General features: G+C 52.6%; 1 protein-coding gene across 2 annotated transcripts in view; it reads right to left on the bottom strand.

Annotated features, from left to right (window-relative positions):
* Positions 1 to 22,752, bottom strand: part of Rbm19 (RNA binding motif protein 19) — a 216,391-nt gene that overhangs the window by 34,787 nt on the left and 158,852 nt on the right. The window contains exon 24 of one of the 2 annotated variants that reach the window (XR_008222017.1): positions 2,816 to 3,078. Coding sequence is in view for 1 of the 2 variants with exons in the window: in XM_052755199.1 (XP_052611159.1) it covers positions 2,960 to 3,078 (119 nt within the window). In the remaining variant the exon portion in view is untranslated. Of the gene's footprint in view, positions 1 to 2,713; positions 3,079 to 22,752 lie in introns of those variants that run through there. The other variant, XM_052755199.1, reaches the window with a different exon arrangement.

The raw sequence follows: 22,752 nt of genomic DNA, 5'->3' as shown, positions 1-22,752 counted from the left end.
TATCTATTTATTTATTATATGTCTGTTGAGTATATAATTCTATTTTCTAGCAAATGTTGGTAACTCATGTCTGTCAGCCCAGCACTCAGGAGGCTGAGGCACGAGGATTGTAAGTTTGAGCCCAGTCTGGGTAACATAGCAAGATTGAGAGAGAGGGGGAGAGACAGAGACAGAGATACAGAGGGGGGTGGTTTAAATTTTACCAGCTAAACAGCCGAGTAGAAATGGGTGGCAGGCACCCAGTAGAATGGTGAATTCTGGGGATTCCAAGATTCTCTCTTGGAAGTGTGTGCGGCGTCGCCCTGTGAGAGGTTCTAGTTGGGTCCTAGCTCTCCAGGCACATGTGCTTGTAGTCACACATTTGTGTACATTTCGTACATCGTGGTCATTGTCGGGTAGGAAAGGCTGGCCTCAGACACACCATGTAGCTGAGGATGACCTTGACTTCTGGCCCAGTGCCGCGATGATGGGAGCGATCCCCACCATGCTGTTTTTATGATTGCTGGGGTTGTCGAGAGAGCCCTGGCCTCATGCCTGCTAGGCAGGCCCACTAACAGTAGAGCCACGGCTTCGGCCCCATATTCCTCACACAGTACTCTGCTCCCAGACCGGATGGAGTCCGCGGGCCAGTGCAAGCCCTGGAGTCCTGCATCTCTCACAGCTCCTCTCCTGTGTGTCTGGCTTTAACGGCGCCTCAGAGCCTGTTGCGCCAGCTAGCCCAGCCCCGGGGACTTGTGGGAAACTCTTCATCTTTGAACAAGAGTCACGGCACTTTTTAGACAAACACACCTGAGGATGCTCCTCTCAGGGGGAGATGCTGAGTGTCAATCACTTAAAATATGATGTTGGGAGCCGATGTCATGATATATGATAAAATATGATGAGCGGATGATCTGCTATTTATTACAGGCGGCTGATATATGACGCTGCATTACGGTTATGGATGGTGATGTATCGCGCACTCCAGCCCGCGCTAGGGATTATGGATTCACACACTCCGGCTGCAGGGGTCTGATTTAAGAACTCCCTATGACTGGCCTACCTCTGCCAATCAAAGTCTCTTTGACTAGGTGGGACTGAGGATCAAAGGTCTTCAATCCCAGAGACTAAGTCATGTATGGATTTGAGATTTCTGGGGATTTGGGGCCCGTGGGCCACAGATTCTGACCAACTCAAGTGGGCCCTGGGCTTTGGGTCTGTGAGAGTTTGCTCTCAAATCTGCCTGTATCGGAGAATAAGACTGCCAAGGCCAATGGCCGGTCAGTGGCGGAACGAGAAAGCCGGTTGTACTTAGGATCTTGAAATCGAATTATAGGGACCAGAAATGAATCAAGAGGGAATATCCCAGGGTAATAACGGGGACTCTTGAGAGTTCGAGTCGTCAAAGCCTGGCCAATGGCAATGTAAATACTCCACAGTTGCCCTCACTGCTTCTGAGGGAAGGGGCTGAGTCAGGATGAGTAGCTGGCTGGCCTGAAATAGTCACCAAGCAACAGAAACCCAGGTCCTGAATTCTAAGCCCAGGAGATGGTCCAGTGGGTGAAGGTGCTTGCCACCAAGCTGAGTTCGAGTCCCAGGGCCTACATGGTAGAAGGAGAAAGCTGAGTCTCCTGCCCTTCCCCAAAGTTCTCCTCTGACCTCTGCTTTTATGCCACGGCATATGCACATGTACACACACACACACACATACACACACGCACACACACACACACACACACACACACAGGTAAATAAATATAATTTTGTTTTTAAAAAGAATATGATAGGGATCACTAGAGAGAGCCACCCAATGTCAACGTCTAACCTCTGCATACACATGATGGCCTGCGCATGCATAGCTGCACACACACACAGCAAGGTGAGTGAATGGTGACCATGGAATGTTGTCAGGTTGTCGCCTGGCCTCCACACATATACACACGCCTATGGTGCTGAGCATGGTCACCCAGCGCCACATGGAGCTGCTGAGGCCAATGGAATGGTTTGCCTTTCCTCTGCAGGGTTCTAGGCAGGTTGACACAGAGAAGACTGCTGTCACTTTGCCTGGTACCTCAGCTAGGACAGTCTATGGCAGGGCTGGCTTGGTCCTCCCCCACCGCCTTCCCACACAGAGTCTTGACTCTCTTTCTTCCATGATGGTCTCTCTAGCAAGAGAGTCAGAGTCCTCATTCAGGATCGGCTTCAAGGAGGTAAAGAAAGGCTCCCTGGACCCTCAAGGCCCAACCGGGAAGCTGCACAATGTCACTTCTGGTTGTCCTGTGGTCCCTGTGAGGCGTGGGCCTCGACGGGCCTCCATGCAGGAGAACTCTGGAGTGGTTTCCAGGCTAGGCTTGCTGGGTGTGGAGCAAAGAGCTGATCATGCACGCTGCTTCTTGGCTGGGCTGTAAGGTGCATGTTTCTGGAACCTTCCTACGGCCCTCGCAGTCTCTCTGGTCTCCAGCTCTCTGCTATCAGGGCCACAAACCAGACTCTGTTTCCCCCCACAAACCCAAGAGCATCTTAGGAAGCACAGTGAGGAGGACACATTCTTAGCTTTTCCAAGTGAGAGACCCATGAGTGTCACACAAATGAAGCAGTTAGTACAAAATGCAGCTGTAGCCCCTGAACAATACTCAAAACCGAAGAAAGACAAAAAAAAAAAAAAAAAAGACAAAAAAAAAAGAAAAGGAAAAACAAAGGAATTCAAGAGTCAACCATCTCCCAAAGAACAATGCCACCGAGCAAACCCTTTAGAATCGAGTAATTATTTTCTTCATTCTTTAAAAACAAAAATCAAGACCCGCTCTCAGCGTTTCAAGTGTTTCTTTGTGCTTACCAGAGAAGAATCTTTGCGTGAGGAGGCGGTGGCTGTTGGTTAGAGTGACATGTCCCTTCCTTAGCAGAGAGGGGATGTGTTCTCTGGGATGTCTCCCACCCGCTGGTATTTATTTCTTTTTTGCATCTGTGTGGGTGTCGTTACTCAGATGTATGGCTCTGGACTTGAGCCACGGAGAGGAGGAGGCTCGGCTGGGGCCCGGTCTAGAACCTTCATTTCCCGCTGCCTGGACTCCGTGCTGGACTCCGCACAAGTCTGAGGCCCTAGAGGTAGAGAAAGGGAAGAAACTTTTGGAGGTGCTAGAGCTGATCACTCAGCGGTGGTGGGGGTCCAGGCGATGCTTCAGATCGCAGCCTTCGGGCAGGACTGGGTCGTATCAGTCAGCACAGGCAGGGTCATTCTGGGTAACAAATGGTCCAATGATCCCGTGGTTAAAACTGGGAAGGCTCACTCATCTCCCTCATCTGGTAATGAGTCGACTGGGGCACCCCTGCTCAACGAAGTCGTCAGGGGGCCCAACTTGAGGGCCAGTCACCATTAGAACACATTTCCGTCACAACAGGTGTTTCCAGAGCAAGTGAGGGTGGAGAGGAGAAAGCCACAATGAAATAGTTTACCAGGAAGCAAAATGGTGGCTTTCGTTTGTATTTAATTTGATCAAACCCTGGTGACAGCAGCCCACAGAAGTGCAAGAGTCGGGGGAGGTCTTGAAACTGCCCCGGAACTGGAAGTTGAACTCAATTATTGGCCACTTAATGAGATGTACCACGTGGAGAGATGACAGGGAGACAGGAGCCTGGGGGGATTCTGGGAAATTAGGGATGTAGGAGAGGATTTTGTCAGACAAGCAGCTGCCCACTTGTTATTCTCACCATGAACCTCTCTTTTTACATCCTACAAAAGACGCTCATTAACATCTTGCCGGATCTCATCAGCTCTTAGCCTTCTTAGCCATCACCAGGCTCTTTACATAGGCAGGCTCATCTTATTCTGTGACTATTCAGTTATTCGAGTCCCCATTTCACAGACAGAGCAACTGAGGTCTAGAGAGGTTATGTGATTTCAGTTTACTTGGCACTGACAGGTGCACATCCGATTCTGGCCTTGCTCCTCTCTGAAGAGGAAGGAGGTTGACACAGTTGTCCCCTGGCCCCAGAGCCTGGGTCCTGCTGCCCAGTCAAGCTCCTGTGTCCCCTCCTCCACCTGGCATCCAAGGGACCATGTAAAAATGCAAGTGGGAGCTGGAGAGGCGGCTCAGGGCTTAAGGGAGCTTGGTGGAAGTGTACGAGTTTGGTTCCCAGCACCCCCATCAAGTGCATCACGAGCATCACAGCTGCCTCTAATTCTAGTTCCAGGAATCTGACGCCCTCTGCTGGCCTCTTTGAGCAATTGCTACCACATGCACATACCCTTACACAGACACACACACACACACACTAACTACATAATAAATATTTTAAAAACGCAAATCGATCGTCTTTTTGCCTCTTGTCAGGGGACTTCTGCACTCCCCTTGGGATAAGGTTCCATCCTGTCCCACCCCTGTCCCACCTTACTGTCCTACATGATTCCCTCTGGGGCTTCCTTAGCATCCTCACTCCTTCCCGAATGAAAAAAAAAAAAATCACCAAGTAGCCATGATGGTGTCTTAGTCCCATTTTACAGATTAGAAGACTAAGGTTCAGAATGGTTAAACAAGTCCCCCAAGTAAGTGTGTGTGTGTGTGTGTGTGTGTGTGTGTGTGTGTGTGTGTGTGTCTGCCCATCCATCTGTCTGTGTGGTTGCAAAGGACACAACATGAATCCAGAGTCCACATCCAGGCTTGACTGGCCTGGCCTGGCCTGGCCCATTCTCATTCTGCATCCTCCACACCCAGAAAGGCTGTGGGTAGAAACAAATAAGAAAGGATGAACAAGAACGAACAAGAAAAGAGGTGAGCATGGGTGTCAGGCGGAGGCACAATTCTGAGTGTGCAGAGGAGATTGAGGGAGAAGTTTGGCGGGGAGGGACAAACCCCCCCCCCCCATCAATTAACACAAGCTTCATAGAAACGGAAAGCATTCTTGGAGCCTTGCCCTCTTAAAACCTCCTATCTCTAATCCCTGCGCCCTCTGACCTTACCCATAATCCCCCCTCTTTTGTACTGCTGCCTAAAACCTTCCTACCCCAAGCAAGCCTTACGTGGCACTGAGGTCCTGAGACCGGGTGGCCGCCGAAGCTGGGCATGTGGGGGAGGTGGGGACATGGAGGAGGAGGAGGAAGACGTCTTCCTAAGTGTTTGACCAACAAAATCTGGCTGAATCCCCCTCCCCCCCTCGCGAGGCAGAACATCCTCCTGAAAGGCCGCGGAGCCTCACCTCCTCCCTCTCTGCTCCCCTCCTGGCTCCCCTGCCTTAGCCCAGACACAAAGCTAGGCCTGGATTATCTTCATTTCCATATGGAGAGCTGTGTAAGCCAGTTCAATGCATGGCCGGTCATTTTGTTCACAACTTTGCTGCAAGCCGGAGCTAAAGCCCCCGGGAAATCAGCCATTCAGCTGGGCTCACCTCGTGTGCGCGCGCAGAGATCAGTAAACACGGGGTGTGTTGGGGGGCAGGGGAAACCGAGGTTCCTTTGTTAATCACCTCTGGGTCCTGGCTCGTGGGGGATGGCACCCCACAAAAATCACCCAAGAGCTGGGTTGTGAAGGGAATATACATGCATGCATTCGTACATACACATATCTATATGGATGTACATTTGCTTTGAAGTGGCACTGGGCCAAAGTCTGGTGTGTGTGTGTGTTTCTTGAAACTGTCTCCCCTTACACACACACACACACACACACACACACACACACACACACACACACACACACACACCTGCCCATTCTTGAGATGTCTATCTCTCCCCTACTCCCTATCTAGAAGGCCTTTCTCTCTTGACCCTTACTGGGTCCCCACCTTCTCTTTATCTCCCCAGGTCTTAGGCCTCCCTGCCAGTCTGCTTCTGGCCTCCCCACCCACCCCCACTGCCTCCAGGCCTGCCTTTCAGCCCCCTCTGCTGTCCCCAAGGCTCCCTGCATCTCACTGGAGCTGGATACCTCCTGGGTCCCCTCTACCCTTACAGGAGCTGGCTTTCGAAATGACAGCAGCCATCCTTCCCTACCTTCCAGGGACTTTCACGTAGGCTTCCATAGTGCCCCTCACCACACTCAGAATCAAGGTGTGCTGGGCCCAGGTGTGTGTGTGTGTGTGTGTGTGTGTGTGTGTGTGTGTGTGTGTGTGTGTGTATGTGTGTGTGTGTGTGTGTGTATGTGTGTGGTGAGAAGCAGCGCCTTTGGAGATCGCAGGAAGAAAGGGATGAAAGTCTCTGCACTTTGGGAGGACCTCGGTTGGATGGAGCACCTGTCCTGTGGCTCCTATTCTGCCTTTGCCCCTCCCTGGATGGTTCCTACCTCCATCTCAGCCCCACTCGCCCTGCCGGAGAAATACACTGAGGATGGTCTCTACCCAGCCCACGGCTGCCTGGGCAGCCTGAGGGTGGTGGGCGTAGCCTCTGTGAATGATAACTGCTGAAGTGGGCATAGCCATCACCTAGCACCCAACAGGTCCCGTGAGGGGCAGCTGCTGTGGTTTCTGGCGTCAGGACTTCCTGCTTCTGTATTGGTATAGGTTCTATGTCCATAGCTGCAACCAGGAGAGCTGAAAATATCCAGGGGAAGTTCTGCACGTCCACTGACTGGGTACGAGCGTTGAAATCTCAACTTCCTGAACACTGCAGTGGCCTGTGCACACCACTTGCTCTGGCTTGGGTGTGGAAAGACCCAGGGGTGGCCGATGTGTACAAGAGGACATGTACAGTGGACACTGTACCATTGCAAGTATGGAGTTGACACCTTGGGTGTTGATGTCCGCTGGCCCCCAAACCCTGGCATACACACACTTACATAAATGCCAGCCAGTCTCAGCAGTTCTTAATAAGAAGTCCAGGAGAGCCAGGTGTGGTGATGCATGCCTGTGATCTCAGCACTTGGGAGGCTGAGGCAGGAGGATTGTGAGTTCTGGACCAGTCTGGGCTATACAGCAAGACTCTTATCTCTGAAAATCAACAGATAAGAAATTCAGGAGAATGGCCTCAGTCAAGACACCCTAACACAGGAGGAGTGGCCAGAGATAGAGTTTTTCTTGGGGATGGGGACATCTCAGTTGGGCTCTGTAGGATGAATAGGAGCTAGTTGGCAGACAGACTTTAGGACTCCCTGATTCATAGTGGCTGGGGAGAGAGGACCAGTTGAAACCACCAGAAAGATGGGGTCGGGGATTTCCTATGTGGTTATGGAGGAAGGTCCTACCTACCTCAGACTCCTGGGAAAGCTCCCTATACCAGGAGAGCTTGGTGTTTTGTGGTTGACAGAGAGCCTGCACTCTGAAGTCAAATGGCTAGGAAGGGTTTGGCCTCTTGGAGCCTCATTTTTCCTCATCTGTAAAGTGGGGGCATCAGAAGACTGCCTTGGTGGGCCAGTGGAGGCAGGCGATCCCACTTTGATCTTGATGAAATAGCCCTTTCAGTGCTGCTTAGCTGGGGTGGGGGTGGGGATGGCCCAGTGGAAATCAAACATGGCCTTGAGTAGAATAAGAATGAATGGACTCCCTCCCATTTTCCCGGGATGCACTAAGCCTTCCCAGTGACCCCAGGATGGAAACCTCTCCATATCACCACAGGGAAACTGAGTCACAGATAGGTGAAGCTCCTTGACCCAAGCCATGGCAGCTGGAGGGGTGGAGCTGAGGGAGCCGGCCTTGTTCCCAGAGCTTCTGTGGGTGTCTGTAGCCACTATGGCCCCTCGTCTCTCATTATAATCGAACTTTCCCGTTCCCTCTGCGTTTTCTATTCCACCACAAACTCCATAAAAATCCATGAAATCCAGGGTGGAGACAGGGGGATGGCTTGACTCCTACACCGACTCTCCATGCTTGTATGTGGGACATCATCCCGTGTCCCAGATATGCAATAGCAATTTCTGGAAACATCATTCCGTGGTGCTTCAGGACGTCAGGGCAGATAAAACGGGATTCCAGCCCCACCGACGCCTCCACGTCGCTGTGTGGTTTGAGACAAACGATTCTCCTCGGAGCCTCAGTTTCCCGCCTTTAGAACGGAGTGGAATAAGCCCACTTCCCTGCTAGGGCTGGAGTGGACAGGCTGGAAACTCTGGCTCTTACAGACAGGCAAAGAACCAGAGCCTGTGGCCCTTCTGGGTCTCCTATCCCGAGTCCCTGACCTGTGGGTGCAGAGGCAGAGTAGAGATCCCAAGAGTGGCCTGGCGGCGGGCTTTCCGTGGCTGCCCGTGCAAGGTGTCAGGCGGTGGGTGATGGATCGGCCCAGACACACTCCACAATAGCTCACAGACACTCTATTAGCCAGTGATTGTCTGCCCGGCGGCCTCACTCGGGCCGCATTGCCACACATAATGGCCCAGAACAAAGATGGCAGCCGCTTTGTGGAGGGACAGATTTGTGGCAAGTCGAGATAAAATAGCAAGGAAGGAGAAAGAAGAGAGGAGACGTGGGGTGGTGGTGGTGGGGGACGGGAGGTGGGGTGGGGGTAGGGGACATAAAAGGAAGAAGGGGCTGGGAAGAGACCGAGGGAGGGCAAGGGGAGCGGCGGGAGGGAGGCAGAGGCCCTGGAGAATTCTAGGTGCTTTGTCCCCCGATCTCTAGGTGTCAGGAGAAGCAGCCCCCCGGTGGCTTAGGCTGAGCTGGTATTTGATGTCCTTGATGGGCCAAGGCGGCCTTGAGTCTGCTCCTTGCCAGGCTCTTCGGTGGTGGGTGGGGTCTGGGCCATGAGCTCACGCAGGAGAACCGCTTCAAGCTCCAAGAAGGTTGAGGTTGGAGGAAAGAGGAAGAGACCTCTTTAGGCTGTGACGGCTCCTGTGAGTGAGTTTCCCAAGACCCTGGCTCAGCAGCAGCCTCCCTGGACACTTCATTGGCTATTCTCACCGCAAGGAAAGAAAACAAGGTGTCCTCCTGGGCCCTGGAGCTGACTGGGATAAAATCCCACGATGGAAGCTGAGTGTGGTGGTGTACATCTTGTGAGCCCAGCCTCTGGGAGGCTGAGGCAGGAAAGGTTCGGAAATGTGAGGCCAGCCTGGGCTATAGAGTGAGGTCCGAGAGGGGGAGAGAAGGAAGGAAGGAAAGACAGATAATCCAGGACTGGTGGGTGGTTTAAGCCTATAATCTCAGCTACTCAGAAGGCTAAGGTAGGAAGATGGTAGGTTTGCAGCCAGCCTGGGCAACTTAGTGAGAGCCCGCCTTAAAATAAGAAGGTTGGATGTGGTGGCACACACCTTTAATCCCAGCACTCGGGAGGCAGAGTCAGGGGGATCTCTGTGAGTTCGAGGCCAGCCTGGTCTACATAGGTAGGTTCGGGATGGCCAGGGCTGCATAGATCAGGCTAGATCTTGGTTAGCATGTGAGGGTGCCTTGGGCTCCGTCCTGCACTGCATAGTGAGAAGGGAGCATGAGCCATTCTACAGAAGGTACTGAGGGTCTGAGAGACCTCATGGCCAGGATAGAACTTGAACCCAGCTCTGGGATCTAGATTTTCTGCTGGACATTTCTTCTCTTCACCCACAAAACATCCAGGGTGAGGCTGGGTGTCAGCAGCTCTGATGGTGTGTGTGTGGGGGGGGGGGGAGAAAGTGGGGGGGCACTGAGATGACATCCCTATGCTTAAAAAAGAGATACAACCCCTTGCCCAGCTTTCTTTTCTGCATACAGCACCCTCCCCACAGCTCTCTCCTCCTTCTTCAAGACTATCAAGATGCTCCTTCCTCCGGGAAGCCTTCCCAGCTTCCTCCTGGGAGAGCAGGAGCCCTGCACAGAGGTTACATATGCCATTACAGACTGGTCTTCTCATATCCCCTGGTGTCTCCCGTGCTCAAGTCCAGCTGTATATTATGGGTCTGTAGGAGCGGAACAGGATACCTGTCCTTGGTGACTTAGGGACACTTGGTGGCTTCTCATGCCAATTGCAGCTGGAAGGCAGACCTTGTGGGTACAAATGTCATCAGCAGGAGGGACCTAGGGTAGATTTCTCCACTTAACTGGCCTCAGTTTCCCCTGGTGGCCAGCGCAGGGGCAGTTACCCCGTCAGTCATACCTCAAGTGGAACTCTAATGCCAACTGAAGTGCGTGGTTGGCCTAAAGGGAACGCTCAGGGAGACCCCTGCCACCAAGTCATCTGTGCCCGCCATGGTGTTCGGTGGGGCTAGAAAACTCACGTGGCTGTATGTGGAGGCTAACATGTACCCACGGCCTTAAAAAGACACGGATGAGTCAGGCGGTGGTGGCGCACGCCTTTAATCCCAGCACTTGGGAGGCAGAGGCAGGCGGATCTCTGTGAGTTCAAGGCCAGCCTGGACTACAGAGCAAGATCCAGGAAAGGCGCAAAGCTACACAGAGAAACCCTGTCTCAAAAACCAAAAAAAAAAAAAAAAAGACACGGATGAAATTAGTGTGCTCGAGCATATTAGAGCCAATCAAGAGCCGCCCACCTTTTTTGGTTTTGAGACAGTGTCTCTCATTGCCCTGCAACTCACCAATTTGCCTGGACCATCTGGCCACTGAGCTGCCAGGCATCCCCCTGCCTCTGTTTCTGCCTCTCCACAGCTGAGATTACAACAAGTTCATGACGTCATGCCTGGCTTTTTTTTTTTTTTAAGTGTGTTCTGGGAATTGAACCCCGGTCCTTGTGTTGGCAAGGCAGATACTTGACTGACCACCTCCCGGCCCCCAGATGAATTGTAACAGCGTTCTTTATCTCTGAATAACCCATATAGTCTTGTTTGTACCTGTCATGAAGCTAGAAAAACCATAATCTGGTTTGGTCTTTTGCCCTTTTGAGTCTTTGAGACCCACTCACTAGGCATTTAGTGTCCAAAGCCATCAACACAGAGCGAGTGCCCAGCACCATGTAGTCACGTGACACAGAGGGCTACTCTACGGCCTGGTGCAGGTCTAAGTGGAAATGACCTGGGCCGTGAACAAAGGAATTGGTATTTGGGGGGTGTGCGCTGGAGAGATGGCTCAGTGGTTAAAAGAACCTAGTGCTCGTGCTGGGACCCAGGTTCAGTTCCCAGCACCCTCACTGGAGGGGCACAACCTCCTGTCACTCCAGAGAATCCAACGCCCTCTATTGGACTCTGCAGGATGTGCACACCCGTGCGCACCCCTCCCCCCACATACACACCCAGTAAAGACGATAGAATCTTTAAATATGCATGTAATTTTTGCTGGGGCTGAGAGAAGGATCATCAACAGCCCGATGTACAAGAGAAGGATCCGAGCTTTACCCCAAGCCCATGTGAAAATCGGGTGTTGTGGGACACGCCTGTCATCCCAGTGCTGTTGAGACAGAGGCACGTGGCGCTCAGGAGCTTACTGGCCAGCCAGTCTAGAGGAATCAGCAAGCCCCCAGCTTCAGGGAGAGTTCCTGTCTCCAAAAAGGGAAGGGGGTGATGCCTGAGGAGCAACCTCCAAGGCTGACCCCTGGCCTCCACACACATGTGCACATCCATACAGGCACGTGCACCTGGACACGCACGTGCATCCATGCACTAGCACACACAAACGTTTTGTTACCGCCGATTTGTCTGTAGCCCAGGCTGGCCTCAAACGCCTGGCAGTCCTCCTGCTCCTTGTGAATACCAGGATTGCAGGCACGGGCTACCACGCTGCCACATCTCGCTTAAAAAAAGAAAATTGTCTCAGCGACGGAGTGCTAGGCTCTCGTTATGTAAGCCTGTCCGTGTTTACATTTTAAACTGTTGACCCAGAACGTTCTTTGAAGGGACCCTAAATTGTGTGGGTGACTTCCTGGAGGACCCCATCAACGGGGAATCCCATCCAAGAGAAACTGGGTCGTCCTTGTCACCCCTCACCCTCGCCCACCGCCCTCCTCCTCTCTGGAAAGAGAGAGAGAGAGAGGAGAGAGATAACTCAGAACGCTGTGAAATTTGCCACTGTGAGAACAGTTAATTTTTCACACCCAGACGAACTGGCTGGGTTTGTTAAAGCCCAAGATAATCAAATAATCATTGTAACTCATGTCCGCCCTCCTGTCTTTCGCTCTTTGTACCATTAATGTCCCAGCGGGGGGCGGCTCTGGGTTAGTTCAGACGTAGCCTATTTAGATAACCTTCCGGTTGGTCTTCTGAGAACAAAACCCCCCCTCCCGGAGCATCTTACAACAAATGAACCAACCCTCTCTAATCTGCTTATCACCATCACCTCTGCTCCAGGCCCGCGCATCTCCAGGGCCCGCGGGGCGGCCGGAGCCAGAGATTTATACGGGATATATTTCCATTTGGAGCGACGCATATGTGTATCTGCATGAACCTGCAGGAAGGAGCCGCCAAGCCAGGGTCGCACGCAGGCCGTCTTCCCCTCCCTTGAAAGAGTCTGTGGAGGGCACAGGACTTGGGGTGGGGGTCTGGCGTGGGAGCACTGTAGGGGTCACCGCCTGGGGAATTGGCACGGAGGTTCCCATATTTGTGGGTTCCTGTCTCTTCTCTCTGCTCCCATATTCACAGTCCTTCCTGTCTTGTCTACCTCTCTGGCTTTTTAAGATCTGTTATTTTTTTTTTTAATTTTTTTTTTTTTGCTTGCAGTTTCTCTCTCCTCTGTTTCTCTCCTCTCTCCCTCTCTCCCCCTCTCTGACGCCCCCCCCCTCTCATCTTCTGACTCTGACTTCCTTTCTAGCTTCAGGATTCCCTCCGTTCCTCCCTCTCCTCCCCACCTCAACTCCCCTCTGTCCCAGCCTCCCTCTTCTCTTAATTTCTCTTTCCCATTCCCCTTTCCTCTTACCAGCACTGCCCCCCCCGCCCCCGACGCCCCGCTTTCTCCAGATCCCAAGTCTCCCCCCCATTTCTCTTGCCCACACCACCTGGCCCCTCTCCCACCTTCCTGTCTCTTCAGCCTCCTTCACCTCCCTCCCCATCATCCCGTCGTTGCCCTCCCTCCTCCTGCAGCTTTAATTTCTGATGAATGTGTTCTGGGGGTGGGGGTGGGGGTGGGGGTGGGCGAATCTTCACGATAAATCACTTCTCCGTGGGAATAGCTAATCTGCAGGCACCGGCCACTGTCTCCAGTTCTTAGCAGCACATGTTAAACAGCGATACGGCGGTGACGCGGAGGCCGCCCATCAGAGAGGCAGGGAGGGGATTTTGAACTTCAATGCTCAGAAAGAAAAACAGTGAGGGACGGAAGATAAGACCCCACAAAGCCTCGGCCCCCAAACCGGGAGCTGCATCAGGACAGCAGGCCTGCAGTGAGGACGACAGGGGCCAGGCTCCACCTCCATGCCTGACCCCTGTGGGGCTCCCCGGCATGCCCCTCTCTCTGGCACTCCTCTGGGTAGTAGGGTGCAGGCCTCCAGATGGACCGGTGGGTGGCATGGATCTCATCACGGAGCTACTATCACTCTGCTGGTTTCAGCTGGCAAGGAACTTGGCTGCTTGTGCCTCGGTTTCCCTGCCTGCACCCCTGGACTGTGAGCAACTTAAGTGGGATGGCAGATTCCTTGTAGAAGAGTCTCTGGGGGTGGATGTAAGTTCTGCACCCCCACCCTCACATGCTGTGGACCCCTGGAGCTCCTCCCAGGTGTCCCCTCATCCACCCCTTGGTCCCCCGCTGCAGACTATAGTAACACACTGCCATAGCAAGACCCACTCCCTCCATCTGGGCATGCGCCTTCCCTGGGGAAGTCTGATCTTCACTTGGCTTATATATGTATCTGCTTTTGGTCTGTTTCTTTGCCTTTTGTGCCTGGATGCTGAGAGATCAGGCCAGGCCCTCACGGCTGCCGAGTTCAGTGTTAAACAGAGGGTAGTCTGGTTCAGAAAGTCCAGACAGGAGCCTGGGGGCTCTGAAGAGGACCTTGGGATACTCCTGGGAACAGACATCCCTAGCTGGAGCGGTCAGCACTGACCTGATGTGTCTGTGAAGTAGGGAGCCCCCCATTGACTGGAGGCAACCAAGCTCAGAAGCCCTAACAGAACTCCATTCTAGGGTCTCGCTGCTCTGGGTTGGAATCCTAGCTCTACCACTCACTTGGGGGAAAGACCCACAAGTCCGTGCCTCAGTCTCTCTGGCTGTGAGACGGGGGAGTAGATCTGAGTTTATGCCAAAGGCCCCACCGATTGTGCTTCTCAAAAAGCCACAGCGCCTATCACTTCCGATCTCTCTTCTGCCTGCCGCTCTCTCGAGGGCTGATGGAGGGCAGTGGCTGAGGTCAGCCTCCAGGATGGCAACCGACTCCGTGTCTAACCCTTCCATCTGGCTCCCACTTATTCTCTGATCATGGATCCACTGAGCCTCAGTTTTCTTACCTGAAGATACATTTGATTAGGGCAGAGGTCTACTTACAGGAAGGGAGAGAGGTCACATAGACCTAAGGACAGTTCTGGGGCCGGGGTGCTGATGAGGGGTGTCACGGCGCAGGCCCTGGCTTCAGACCCCAGCCCCATCTCTCACTAGCTGTGCATCCTTAGGAGATCTACGTCAACCGTTTGTGCTTCTGCATCTTATCTCTGGAATGTGTCTGCCCCTCTGGGGCTCCAGACTGGTCTTCCCCAGCTGCACTTGCTGATCAAGGGGCAGATTGGCAGAGACCAAGTCATGGGCTCGCTTCTCTGTCTCCTTAGAGGTCAGGGCTGGACACGCGATCCAAGTTACTCAACGGTGTTTGTTGACGGACAGTCTCACAGCTACGCAGACAGCGATCAGCTCAAGAAGCCGCGAATGAGACACTGTCAGTGACCACGTAGTGCACTGGGCAGTCTGAAGGATGGACAGACCTTAGACACGTTGAGAGTATCCCACATCCTATCACCCGCTCCCCACAGCTGAGGGCTGCCAATAGCCGCAGGTGTGAGCTTGACCCCAGTCAGAAGTATCCCTGAGTGTGTGTCCCAGGAGCAACTTGTAACCAATGGTTGCTGGGGAGTGGGTCTGTAGACCATCGACCCAAACATCCCTGTCCCCAGGCTGTTCCCATCATCGTGTCCCAGTGACACTGAAACCTAGCTGCTCACTGGTATCATCTGCTCCCCAAACACCATACAGTGGTTTCTTCTGTGGCTTCCTCTGGCAAACCCATTCCCTAGCAAGCTCACTTTCTCCCAATTTAATATTGAAAAGGAGGTGGGCTAAAAACCTCTAGAATATAGAGGCCTGGAGTCGTGGCTCAGGGGGTGGATTGTCTAGCATTCAAGGATCCCTGGGTTTTGTCCCCAGCAACTCATAACACCAAGTGCACACCAGTAATTCCAGCACTTTAGAGACACAGGCAGAAGGATCAGGCGTTCAAGGACATCTCTGGCTACATACTAAGTCGGAGACCAGCCTGGGCTACATGTGAGACTGTAAGGTATGTCTACCTTAGATGGAGAGTAAGGGATTCTTGTGAGGAGGGGATGCTGAAAGGAGATGTGAACGGAGGTAACGCTGTGTCAAGCAGCTTTCCGTTGCTGTAACAAAATACCTGAGCTTTTCAACTTAAAGAGAAGGAAGGTTATTTAGGTTCACGATTTCAGCCTCCGGTGGTCCTGGCACTTCTGGACTGTGACAGCCGAGTGTAGCAGGAGCAGGCAGTGGAACAGTCAGAGATGCAACAGAGGAAGAAGTGGCCAGGGTCTTAATAGCCCCTCCAAGGGAACACCCCCAGTGACCTAACTCCTTCCTGCTAGGTACCAAGCCTTCCACACATGGGGCTTTGGAGGGCAGTCGAGATCCGAGCTCCAGCAAACAGGTTATAAGGAAGTAAGGTAAGGGGCACGCCAGGCAGGGAACAGACTGTGCAAAGGCCCTGGGGTGGGCAGCACATGCCACCTTTTGGAGAGAGTGGGAGTGTGTGATTCAGGAGGTCACATCCCATCTCTGAGCCTCAACATCTCCATTCGTCAAGGGGGCCCAAAGTGACTTGTGCCCTCCTGTCAACATTGAAGAGTAGGATCCAGGAACAGAGGCTCAAAAGGTGACAATGGGGGTTGGGGACAGATTTTAGGTAAGATTTCAAACAAACAAACAAACAAACAAACAGAGTTTTAAGGCAGGTGGATGAGTCTACCAGGAAAACACTGAGGGAAGAGCAGGGCAGAAAGAGGCCACAGCAGGTGCCACGGTCCTGAGTCACAAGGGACTTACTGAGATAGATCCAGGAGGGTGGAGGGAGGCAGGCCCACAGCTGGCAAGCAGAGTGGGGTGGTGGGGATTGAAATGAACTCCTCACGCTTATATGGCAATTACATTCCTGAATGAGCCATCTCCATAGCTCCAAGGAAAGCTTCTAACCAGCATTAGCTAGGACCCAGAGGAGGGATCAAAGTTGGCATGAGTCATAGCTCCGGGGTCATCCTGGGCTCTGTTTGGAAAAGGGCCCAGCAGAGGGCAGAGAGGGAGGGGCATGACGCACAGGCACCCTCTGCTGTAACAGGGCTGCCCCTGTCTGTGGATGGCTCTGATGCCCAGTTCCCAAGCCAGGTGCTGCCAAGCCAGGGATGGAGGATCTGCAAATGGGTGGGCAGGCACGGTGGGGAAAGTCTGCGGTGATGTGCAATTAAGGCCCGAGCTTCGGAAACACACTAATAAGAGGATGTGGGCCACGGCAGCAGCCTGGCGATTTAAATGATAGCCAGCCCGAGTGTGGAGCGTCTAAATGTTCTCTTCCCGAGATTTATGTCCGCCTAGACCTGCCTTGTTCATTTCTCCAGTTAAGCAGCTACTCATTGGCCCCACCTCCCAGCCGCTCGCTGCTGGAAGAGACAGGGACTCTGCTGGCTGCTGGTGGCATCTCCGAGGAGGCCTGGGCAGAGAGGACTCATGACCTCAGTCATCCCTGTGGGCTGTGCTGGAGGCCTACTGTGCACCTCACGTCCCAGATATCTGTTGTGGGGATGTGAACAGAAGCCCGTACGGCTGAGTGTGGTGCCTACCCACCAGCCCAACATCAGGAGGGCCAGGTCCTTGACTGGGAGTTCAAGGTGAGTCCAGGCTGCAGAGTGAGACCTTGGCTTACAAAACAAAATTACAAAAAATGAACAAAAAGATGGACTACAGGGGCTGGAGAGATGACTCAGCAGTTAAGAGTACCAGCTGCTCTTGCAGAGGACCTGGGTTCCATTCCTAGCATCCACATGATGGTTCATAACCATCTGCAACTCCAGTTCCAGGGAATCTGATGCCCTCTTCTGGCCTCCACAGGCACTGCACACACATGGTACATAAACACACACGCAGGCCAAACACATATAATACACATAAAATACACATAAATCAATGAAAAATGTTTAAACACCGCTGGTGGATGTGAGTGCAGCCCCTGAAATCAACACAGAGGTTCCTCTAAAAACTGAATCTAGACCCACTATGTGACCCAGCTGTACCACACCTGAGTATTTACACAATGGCCTCCAAATTATCCAGACCAACCAAACACCGACGTACTTGCCCATCAACGGTTACTGAAACGCTAGTCACAAGAGCGGATGTTACAGAATCAACCTAGCTGCCTGCCAACAGAGGGACGGGTAAGAAAACGTGGTTTGCGAGCACTTAGGACTTCTGCTGCCGTAAAAGACAAAGCAGGGTCATTTGCAGTGAGATGGATGCATCTGGAGATAGCCGGACTAAGAAAATTAACTCGTGTTTGTATAGATGACAGGAAAGTGCAAACAAAACCATTCGGGAGAATAGAGGAGACTCCCAGGAGCGGGTGGGAGGTGAGGATGCGTCTGGGATGTGCCCAAGACCCAGTGTGTGTTTGTTTGAGAATGCCCGTAGGAAGCCCAGCACCACAAACAATGAATATATGTCACTGGGTAAGGAAACTATTTTCTGACAAGAAGGTTCTTATAATCTTAAATTTAGTAATAGAAATTAAAAAGCAATGCTTGCATGGGGTCCCTGTGAGAATCCTCCAGGTGCATAGGAGGAAACCAAGGTATGGAGAAGAGAAGAGCATGTTCAAGGTCACCAGGGTTGGGGAACCCTGTGACAGAATAGAAGCCAGGTCCTCTACTGTGAAGCCAGGACATTGTTGGTGACTTGAGAGTTTCTTAATTTTACTCCTTCTTTCGTCCTTTCCTCCCTCCCTCCCCTTCTCCCTCCCTCTCTCCCTTCCTCCCTTTCTTTCTGAGACAGGGCCTTATATCTCCCGTGTTGGGTGTGAACTTGCTATTGGCTGAGGGTGACCTTGAACTCCTGCCTTTCCTCCCAAGTCCTGGTATTGCAGCTGTCACCACCACACGTTAGGCTGGCACTCTACCACTGGAGGCCAGCCTTAGCTCCTTTGGTCAGTTTGCTCATTCGCCCCCAACTTCCACCGACAGTCATGCACCCTTAGAATTTATCTCGGAGTCCTGCTCACACACCCACCACCTCATTCAGACTCCAACCTGGCCGGATTCAGCGAGCCAAGAGGACCAGAGCTCAAAAGCTTAGGGCTTGGACTGCACCGTTACTTAGTATTTGCTGAGAATAGTTTTTGAACTAAGTCCTTTTTATTTCTCACCCAAGAGCGCTATTTTGAAGTCTGGGCTGTAGTTGATGAGTAGAGAGCTTGCCCAACATACAGAGAGGAGAGAGAGAGAGAGAGAGAGAGAGAGAGAGAGAGAGAGAGAGAGAGAGAGAGAGAGAGAGATGAGATTGACTGAACTCATCATTTTGAAAGACTCTTGGGACCAACACTATACACAGAGCATTCCTTTTCCATACAAGGAAGTATCAGAATAACCAAACACAGTGAGAGAAAGCGATGAGGTTACATTTACAAAAAGATACAATTGGCAACCATCCCCATGGAGCCCTTGCCAGCTCTTTTTAAACATCTAAACAACAGAGGGCTGCATCTTAGCAACTCCACACAGGGACTCACCCAGTGGAAACAGTTTCCAGCTAATCTACACAAGAACACTCCTGGGCGCTTTATTCCTGGAAGGAAACCACCCAAAATAGCAACAAGGGTAATGGGTAATAAAGAATATTATGCTGGAGTGAAGATCCATGAACATAACACCGCATGGATAAGTTCCAGTGACCTAATAACAAGTAAAAGAAATAAAATAAAAAGTTAAATACTTATTTATCCACTGAGAAATGGGTACATAAAAATGTGGTATGTCCATTCAGTGGAATATTATACAGCCACAAAAGAAATAAAGGACTAGTCCCTGCTATGTGATAAGACATTTAAGAACATGATAAGTGAAAGAACCAGACACAAAAGATGATTTGGGTAACTCCCCTGACATGAAACACCCAGATGAGGCAAACCCATAAAGCAGATTTTGGGTAGCCAGTGACTTGGGGCATGGGTGCCAGGTATTGGGGGTGATGGCAGAGGAAGAGGCATTCTTTTGAGGTGATGAAATGGTGTACAACTTCTTGGGGCGGTGGCTTCATAGCATTGTGACTGAATTAAAAACAGGCTGAAGTTCATGATTTGAAGAACCACCCTCAGGGGCACGGGGGTCGGAGAGTGGGGCACTCTGGTGGGAAAGGCAAGGCAGGCAGGGGCTGGAAGCAGACTGCATTTCGCTCTGGGCAGGGAGTACATGAAAGGGCCTGAGCTGTGTGTGTAAAGACTCGTGTGCCTTAGTGTGTGTGTGTGTGTGTGTGTGTGTGTGTGTGTGCTACATGTCTGTGTAAAGAGGAAGGAAGAGGGAGAGAAGGAAGAGGAGGAGGAGGAGAAAAAGAAGGAGGAGAAGGAGGACAGGAAAGGGGGAGGATAAGGAAGAGAATGGGAAGAAAAGAGGAGGAAAAAGGAGGAGGGAGAGGAAATGGGGAGGAGGGAGAAGACGAGAAAAAAGGAGGAGGGAGAGGAGATGGGGAGGAGGGAGAAGAAGAGAAAAAAGGAGGAGGGAGAGGAGATGGGGAGGAGGGAGGAGGAGGGAGAAGAAGAGAAAAAAGGAGGAGGGAGAGGAGATGGGGAGGAGGGAGGAGGAGGAAGAGGAGAAAAAAGGAGGAGGGAGGAGGAGATGGGGAGGAGGGAGGAGGAGGGAGAAGAAGAGAAAAAAGGAGGAGGGAGAGGAGATGGGGAGGAGGGAGGAGGAGGAAGAGGAGAAAAAAGGAGGAGGGAGGAGGAGATGGGGAGGAGGGAGGAGGAGGGAGCAGGGGGGGAAAAGGAGGAGGGAGGAGGAGGTGCTTCCTGAACCCTAGGCCCTGGCTACTACTACCCCTTACTACCCCAGATGACTGGGCCTGTTAGTGGACGATGAGAGTCCCCTTAGCCACCATGAGACTTGGCCCTGATTTGCTTCTGGGGCTCCTCTTGTTCATTTTAGTTTAGGGTAAGCGCTCACTATGTAGCCCAGGCTGGCCTTGAACTCACGATCCTCTAGCCTCAGCCTCCTTACAAGTGTGGGCCACTATACCTGGCACTGATGGTCTTGAGATGCTCCTATCCTGATGGTCTCTGTGGCCACCAACTCCAGCCACACCCTACCACATGCCTTGATCTCCCAGGCCCTTTGCTGGAGCAAGGTGTCCCTGTGGCCCCTCCAGACACTTCCTCTCACGGACAATCGGGGTGGTGGGGGTGGGGGTGGGGAACAGCAGAGTCTTGGCCACCGCACTTGAACCCCTGTTATACCAGACATCATGTGGTCCCTAGAGATGCCCTTCTCCCTCAGGCCCCTCTCTCTCCTCTCAGGGACCTAGAGGAGGAAGCTGGCCCGTTCACTCAGTGGCAGAGCACAAGGTCAACTGTGGTGCCCGGATGACAGAATACGACACACGCTTCAGTCATAACGGGAACAGATGACGTGGGAGACCCTGAGATCTTACCCATGAAGCCGGCTCCATCCCTAGCCCAGGATCTGTGTGGAGCTGGGACCAGAGAGCATTTTCTAAGGAAGAGCAGGAGTCAGGGTCACTGGGCAGAAGCAGCTCTGCCTTCATAGGGAGGGGAGACGATAGAGCTGCAGGTAGAAGAAGCCTCCACTGGCATTCCCTGGCATCGAGGTACACCATAGGTGCTCGATAAGTGCACGTGATGTGACGACGCAAGACTCAAAGACTTGGCATCTGTATGGCTTGGCACTCCTGCCTTTCTGGATCCTCCTCTGCCCCCCCCCCCCCGGTGCCCCCTGCCTCCCCGGTGCCCAGCCTGCCGTACACTCTGCTTCTTAACCCTGCCTCCTGAAGAGGGCAGCCCCTGGCCCGCTCCTCCCTTCCGGGGGCCGCTCAGCCTCACACCTGCTCACAGGGTCCGTTCCGCCCCTCCGGACACGGGCAGCTCCTTCCACCCATACCGCCTCTGGTAGGTTCGGGGAACAGCTGCCAGCAGCAGCGTCTAATGACTGCCTGGAGAGTCGTTAGCAGATAATTAATATTTGCAGCGCAGAGCCCGGCTGCTAAGCTGTGTTCCAGCTCGCGCTCGCGGGCCAGCTCGCGAGGCGTGGGGTCTGCAGCCCTGCTCCATCAGAGACCTCAGACCCCGAGGGCATCGCACCCTCAGGGCAGGAGGAAGAATAAGGCTGCAGGACAGATACAGAGGGGACCAGAGGGCCTGTCTTCAGGGAAGGGCTCTGCTTCCACCCAGCTGCCAGAGTCGGGGACCTCCAAAGGCCGCCAGGTTGGATACATCATCACTCACGGCCAAGGAGGGCACCAGGGCCGGGGCTCAAGGTGGCCACAGCCCCTCCTTGCACCTGAGGCCAGCTGGCCTTTGGTGGTTGTCATGGTGATGGTTGGCCCCAGCAGTTGGGCAAGGACGTTATGACAACAGCATCAGCAACAGCAGCAGCTGTGTGTGTGTGTACGTGTGTACGTGTGTGTGTGTGTGTGTGTGTGTGTGTGTGTGTGTGTGTGTGAGAGAGAGAGAGAGAGAGAGAGAGAGAGAGAGAGAGAGAGAGAGATATCTCCCTCTTCGCACCTTCCTTAGCCAGCATCTGACCCACCCCACATGCAGATGCCAGTGGACCAGGAAACTAGCCAGAGCCTCAGTTTCCATGTCTTTAAAATGGACTAGCTACACCTAGAGGGTGCATGTGTTCATAGCCACACCAAGTTCCCTCGGGGAACAGAGTCCTGTGACTTCCGGGCACTAGAGATTTACCAAGGAAGAGACTTCTGGGGTGTGGACTCATATCCAGCGCCTGCTGTGTGTGACACCCTTCCTGTGCACCCACCATCTCATAACAATTATACACTATTCATAGAAACTTGGCCTCATCATCCCCACTCTACAGATCAGGAAACTGAGGCCAAGAGGTCCCCAAAGTCACACAACAAAGATATCCGTAGACGTGAAGTTCACACCCCTGAGCCCCTTTGTCTTTCAACAGCAGGATTTTAAGTTGTTTTTGGGCTTCCTAGGCAGTCCTGTATTCAAACCCCAGCTCTCCTAGGCCCTTGTAGTGTGGATCTTAGGTTAAAGATTCTCCTGGAAACTCAGCAGCTTTTGTGTAGCTTGGAGTGTAGGTGGAGTCTGTTTAATTTTTGTTTTTAATCTTGATTTACTATTTTTTAACATGTGTATGTACATGTTTGTGCGTGCAGGTACATTTGTGAGCACATCCCTATAGGGACCTGCTCATGTCCTCTGAGAAAGGGTCTCTCACCGACCTAGAGCTCACCAAATAGGCTAGTCTGCCTGGCTAGCAAACCCCAGATTGCCTCCTGTCTCTGCCTCCCCAATGCTGGGTTAGGATGCTGGCATCTCTTTGAACAGCTCTTTGTGTGGGTCCCGAGAATCGAACTCGGGCTCTTGTGCTTTTAATGCCAGCACATTACTGAGGAGACATCTCCCCAGCCCTGTTGTGTGTCTCACAGACTCCCGCATGGACTGAATCAGCCGTGTGGTGTTTGGTAAACAGGAAACGGCTTCTGTTGCCAGCTATTCATTTTCTGTGAGGTTGGAGCTAGAGTCCCCAAGCCTCGGCTCAGGCACTCTTC

Source organism: Peromyscus californicus, unplaced genomic scaffold (assembly GCF_007827085.1).
Source record: "Peromyscus californicus insignis strain IS unplaced genomic scaffold, ASM782708v3 Scaffold_2__1_contigs__length_46816999, whole genome shotgun sequence".
Classification (NCBI taxonomy): Eukaryota; Metazoa; Chordata; class Mammalia; order Rodentia; family Cricetidae; genus Peromyscus; species Peromyscus californicus.
The sequence above is the reverse complement of the archived record's forward strand: the minus strand, read 5'-3'. Positions and strand labels throughout refer to the sequence as shown.